The sequence below is a fragment of the Oryzias melastigma genome, unplaced genomic scaffold, assembly GCF_002922805.2.
Source record: "Oryzias melastigma strain HK-1 unplaced genomic scaffold, ASM292280v2 sc00393, whole genome shotgun sequence".
NCBI classification, from domain to species: Eukaryota; Metazoa; Chordata; class Actinopteri; order Beloniformes; family Adrianichthyidae; genus Oryzias; species Oryzias melastigma.
The window spans coordinates 31,822-38,106 of record NW_023416990.1 but is presented as its reverse complement, the minus strand read 5'-3'; the positions used below and the strand labels follow the sequence as shown (position 1 = coordinate 38,106).

General features: G+C 42.0%; 1 protein-coding gene across 1 annotated transcript; it reads left to right on the top strand.

Moving 5' to 3' along the window:
- Positions 1-1,044: 1,044 nt before the first annotated feature.
- Positions 1,045-5,861, top strand: LOC112138158 (NLR family CARD domain-containing protein 3-like). The gene is made up of 3 exons (XM_024260732.2): positions 1,045-1,127; positions 3,910-3,965; positions 4,069-5,861. The coding sequence occupies exons 1-3, from the start codon at positions 1,060-1,062 to the stop codon at positions 5,859-5,861; spliced, it is 1,917 nt and encodes a 638-aa protein (XP_024116500.1). The 5' UTR covers positions 1,045-1,059.
- Positions 5,862-6,285: the final 424 nt, after the last annotated feature.

Below are 6,285 nucleotides of genomic sequence, written 5' to 3'. Positions count from 1 at the left end.
AGTCAGCCAGAGCACATCCATCCACAACAATGCAGCAGTGCCAGCAGCAGGAAGAGGAAGCAGGAAGTGGTCTGGTGAAATGGATGTTTAAAAGAGGAAGTGCCCTCCAAAACAAAAGCACAGCAGGCAGTACATACTCTACTAATGAGTGACACGCATTGGGGTTACAAGTGCATTCACACCGAATGTGATTCGCTCGGCAGAGGCACTCCAATGTTAATCAATGGTTTAGGTGTGCTCTGAGGTGCATTGAAGCCCGGCGGCGCGATTTGAGCAGTTATCGTATTCCTCAACATTGTATGTGTCTCCCATTCATTCTAAGTGAGACATCCACAGACAGAGCTGGTAGCTCCACCTACATGCAGCCGTGGCGTCAGGAGCACATTTTTTTGACAGGTGGCGAGCAATGCATTCGCCGCGTGGAAAAAGAGGGGCGGGGCACGCCAATTTATCGTACGAATCGTGTTCAGTGTGAATGCAACTTTTCACCAAGAACAGTTGGAGAAGTTCCAAAGTTGTCAGACATGAAGATCATACAAAGATCACTGCACATCCCAGACATCTCCGGAGAGGCGAATATCTTCATCAGGGAAATCCAATGAGTTTTTCTTCAAACAAAGTAAAGATGAACATTATCATGTGTGTCTTCTGGATCTTTCTGGTTCAGGTTCTGAAGGAGCTCCTCATTTCCAGCTCATTCCTGTTCTTATTGATTCATAACTTACTGGAACAAAAACACACATCAGTGCATAAATGTTGTAACATCTGTGTGTGAGAGTCATGACGTTTATGTTCTGGACGATCAAATGTCCATATCTGCTCTAAACAGCGTTCTGTGTTCCACAGTTCTACTGTCAGAAGAACCGGTTCCAAATGGACCGTTCCTCATAAACACAGATGTTTGCTGTTATTCAGACTAAACAGAACCGTCTGTGTTCATGTCAAAGTCCATCAGCTGTTCATGAAGAAGCAGATCCTCCAACACTCTGATGTTTCTGTGTTTGCAGAGGTCAACAGGTCACACAGAGAGTCCCGTCTGCAGCATCCAGCTGTGGATCCATGAAGAGTGACCGGTCCAAAGAAAATCCTCTACCCTTCAGAACTGAACCAGGACCTACAGACTCACAGTAAGAACCAGTTTCTAGTGAACAGAGCAGAGTTCAGCTCTCTGGACATCAGAAATGATCTCAAGCAAGCAAGTTGATTTATAAACCACAATTCCTACCCAAGGCAATTCAAAGTGCTGTACAAAAACAATTAAAAAATCACAAAAGGAAACAAAAATCTATTGATAAAACACAAGTAAAATCATAAAAGTCAACAAGATTAAAATTCAGAAATTTAAAATATTAAAAACATACACATAAAATAGTTCCCATTTTAAAACACATTGCTAAATAAAAACGTTTTCATCTTGGATTTGAACATTTTCAGACTTGTGGCATGTCTCACATTTTCAGGGAGATTGTTCCAAACCTTTGAAGAGAAGTGCTGAAAGGCTCCCTCACCATGTTTAGTTTTAATTTTTGGAACCTGAAGAAGAGCTCTGCCTGAGCTTCGCAGATTTCGGGATGGGTTATAAGAAATGAGCATATCAGTAATGTACTTGGGTGCTAGGCCGTGGAGAGACTTATAAACAATCAGAGCTGCCTTAAACTCGATTCTCTGAGCGACAGGAAGCCAGTGCAAAGACCTCAAAACTGGACAAATGTGGTCATATTTCCTGGTTTTTGTCAGAACTCGAGCTGGAGCATTTTGAATAAGTTGCAGTTTTTTGATCCCTCGTTGGGAGAGTCCAGTGAGGAGGCCATTACAATAGTCCAACCTACTGGACACAAAGGCATGGATTAGTTTTTCCAAGTCAGGTTTGGACACAATATTTTTTAATTTCGGTGATGTTCTTCAGGTGATAAAAGGCTACCGATGTAAGTGAGGAAATGTGACTGTTAAAATTTAAGTCAGCGTCTAATATAATTCCTAGGTTTCTAACCTGACTTTTTGGTTTAAAAGAAAGGGATTCTAGATGACAGATGACATGAGTCCTTTTATTTTGTGGACCAAAGACAATTATTTCAGTTTTATCTGAGTTTAGATGGAGGAAATTGTCTTGCATCCACATATTAATTTGTTCAATGCAACGGCACAGTAAATTTATAGGGCCTTGTTCACCCACTGACAAGGAGACATAAATCTGAGTGTCACCTGCATAATTATGGTAGGACACATCATTTCTAGATATTAGGTGACCCAGTGGGAGCATATATAGATTAAATAACAAAGGTCCAATGATGGAGCCCTGAGGGACCCCGCAGGTTACTGGCATTTCATCAGAGACACAGTTTCCAATATTAACAACATATGTTCTAGCCTCAAGATAAGATCTAAACCAGTTTAGAGCAGTGCTAGAGATTCCAACCCAATTTTCCAACCTCTCAAGTAAAATGGCATGGTCAACAGTATCAAACGCTGCACTCAAGTCTAACAGTATTAAGACTGAAATCTTACCCTTGTCTGTATTTAGACGTATGTCGTTTATCACTTTGATCAAGGCTGTTTCAGTGCTGTGATATGGTCTGAATCCTGACTGGAAGGTATCAAATATATTGTTAAATGAAAGAAACTCTGCAAGCTGTTTATAAACTACTTTTTCTAAGACCTTACCTACAAATGGCAGGTTTGAAATGGGCCGGTAGTTATTTAAAATTGTTGCATCAAGGCTGTTCTTTTTTAAGAGAGGTTTAATAACAGCTTTTTTTAGAGTTGTTGGAAATATTCCAGTTTAAAGTGAGCTATTAATTATATGTGTGAGTTGTGGAAGCAGACTACTCAGTACTGACTTGAGAAATCTAGTGGGTAGCTCATCAAGGAAGCATGTAGATGAACTCAGGCTGGAAACAATCTCTTGGACTGTTTGGTCACTGACAGATATGAAGTCTGTGAAAGAAGAGTGTCTAGGTGTTTCAGGGGTATAATTTGCATTGTGGGAATTATTCCGCTTTTAATATTTTGAATTGTATTATTGAAGAATATTGCAAACTTGTTACATGTAGAAATATTGATTAGTTGCAGAGGAAAGGAAACTGTAGGGTTTGTTAATTTATTCACTGTAGTAAACAAGGCACGAGAATTGTTACCACAACTTGAGATGATTTTAGAGAAATACTTCTCCCTTGTAATACGGAGAGTCTTATTAAAGACACTAAGGTTTTCTTTATAGATTTTATAATCAGCCTCGATCTTTGATTTGTACCATTCTCGTTCTGCTCTCCGGCAAACCTTTTTCTGTTCTTTGACTGAATTTTCATTTCTCCATGGTGCTCTTTGTCTGTTTTTAACTGGTATGTTTTTAATAGGAGCAATAGCATCTATAATGTTTAAAACAGTAGATCTATAGAACTTCAACTGATCATCGACATTCGAGCATGGAGGATCTTCAAATTTGATCATCTCTACAAACTGTGCACTTATTTGATCGTTTATGCGTCTCTTTTGAGTAACTGCAGGCTTAGCCACTGGTCTGGGGGTAACAGATAGGTAAAAAAAAAAACACAGTAGTGATCTGATAATGCAACATCAGCAACAGTCAGATTTGAAATATTGACACCTTTTGTAATGAGCACATCAAGAGTGTGCCCTCTGCAGTGAGTAGGCTCATTTACATGCTGAATTAAGCCAAAGGTTTCGAAGATGGCATAGAGTTCTTTAGTATGTCTGTCATTGGCCACATCTACATGCACATTCAAGTCACCGGTAATGACTAAACAGTCAAATTCAAGGCACACAATTGAAAGTAATTCTACAAAATCATCAATAAATGAATTTTGTGGTGGCTTATAAATAATAACATAAAGTCTGACATATTTTCTGTTTGGATCCAAATGAAACCTTCTTAAATCTGTTTCTCCTTAGTGTCCACAGAGAGAAGAAGAGGAGTGGACCCCAGTCTACAAAAAGACCCAGAGCTGGTGAGTCAGAGCCTGATCATCTGCTGATGGATTCTTCTGGAAACATCTGCTGGGGTTGTGTTGAACACTCATGAAGGAGCTTTCTTCTCTGCTCTTTCACCAGATGTTGGTCTGCAGGAGATTTTTGGAGAACATCAGATCAGTCTGAGGACCAGAAGTGAACATGTGTCTGAGGGAACTGAAGAAGCAGGAAGAGAAACGCTCCTCAATGAGATCTACACTGAGCTCTACATCACAGAGGAACTGAGACGAGAGACTAACACCCAACATGAGGTGATGCAGCTGGAGACAACCACCAAGACCAACAAGCTCCATGACACTGCAATCAAGAACCCAGACATCTTCAAAGTCTTCCCTGACCAACACAGATCCATCAGAGTGGTTCTGACCAGCGGAGTTGCTGGAGCTGGAAAAAGCTTCTCAGTGCAGAAGTTCACTCTGGACTGGGCCGAGGGCTTGGAGAACCAAGACATCAGTGCTGTGGTTCCTCTTTCCTTCAGGGAGATGAACTTGATCAGAGATGAGCAGCACAGTCTTCTCACTCTGATCCAGCTTTTCCATCCAACACTCCAGAAGATCCCAGCAGAACAGCTGTCTGTCTGCAAACTTCTGTTCATCTTTGATGGTCTGGATGAAAGCAGACTTTCTCTGGACTTCAACAACAGTCAGGTGGTGTCTGATGTCACCCAGACGTCCTCAGTCAACGTGCTGATCACTAACCTCATCCAGGGTCGTCTGCTTCCCTCAGGTCTGGTCTGGATCACTTCCAGACCTGCAGCAGCCAATCAGATCCCTCCTTCATGTGTGGACAGACTGACAGAAGTACGAGGCTTCAATGATGCTCAGAAGGAGGAGTACTTCAGGAGGAGATTCCCAGATGAAGAGCTGTCCAGCAGAATCATCTCCCACATCAAGGGCTCCATGTCCCTCTACATCATGTGTGAAGTTCCAGTCTTCTGCTGGATCACTGCTGTGGTTCTGGAGAACATGCTGACCACAGAGCAGAGAGGAGAGCTGCCCACCACCCTGACTGACGTGTACTCACACTTCCTGATGGTCCAGACAAAGAGGAAGAAGAACAAGTACCAGCAGAAACAACAGACAAGTCCACAAGAGCTGACAGAGACTGACATGGAAGTTCTTCTGAAGCTGGGGAGGCTGGCATTTGAACATCTGGAGAAAGGAAACATCATGTTCTACCAAGAAGACCTGCAGCAGTGTGGTCTGGATCTCACAGAGGCCTCAGTGTACTCTGGAGTTTGTACTGAGATCTTCAGAAGAGAGTGTGCGATCTTCCAGAAACCGGTCTACAGCTTTGTTCATCTGAGCGTTCAGGAGTTTCTGGCTGCAGTCTACGTGTTCCACTGTTACTCCAACAGGAAGGTAAAGGTCATTGAGGACTTCCTGAAGAACAGTGTGAAGAACCCATCCCTGGATGGGTTTCTGAGTAGAGTCATGGAGAAATCCCTGCAGAGTCAAACTGGACACCTAGACCTGCTTGTTCGCTTCCTTCATGGTCTCTCTGTGGAGTCCAACCAGAGACTCTTAGGAGGTCTGCTGGGTCAGACAGAGAAGAATCCAGAAACCATCCATCGAGCTTTAAAAAACCTGAAGAAGATCAAAAGTGAAGGAGTTTCTCCTGACAGAAGCGTCAACATCTATCACTGTCTGATGGAGATGAAGGATCTCTCAGTTCATCAGGAGATTCAAGAGTTCCTGAAGTCAGAGAACAAATCAGAGAAGGAACTTTCAGAGATCCACTGCTCAGCTCTGGCCTACACTCTGCTGATGTCAGAGGAGGTTCTGGATCAGCCGAACCTAGACCAGTACAACACATCATATGAGGGTATACGGAGACTGATCCCAACTGTGAGGAACTGCAGAAAGTTCATGTGAGTCCAAAAGTGATTGTGAACATAATTCAGATCAGTTTTCAGGTCTTCAACATTCATCTTCTAGCATTTGTGGTCACACATTTCAATCTAACACCAGCATTAGAAGAATCAACACAACAGATTTGATTTCTGGAATCCAGTCCAACTCTCCAGACCTTCCTGATTTTGTCAAAAAGCTAACTGCCTCTAAACCTTCTCACTGATGGCTCCACTCAGAGCTGCAACTATATCCTACTTTAGTGATCATCTATTCTGTTCAGTTTTCCATTTAGACATCTGTTTAATCAGATTACAAAGAATGAATGGTTTGGGAATGATTGAAAATCAAAAGATGAAAGAAGAAAATCAGTTTGTTTTTCACACATCTGATCTTTTTAGCTGAAGAACAAAGAAGGATCATATTTGTCCAAATGAAATCCAATCCA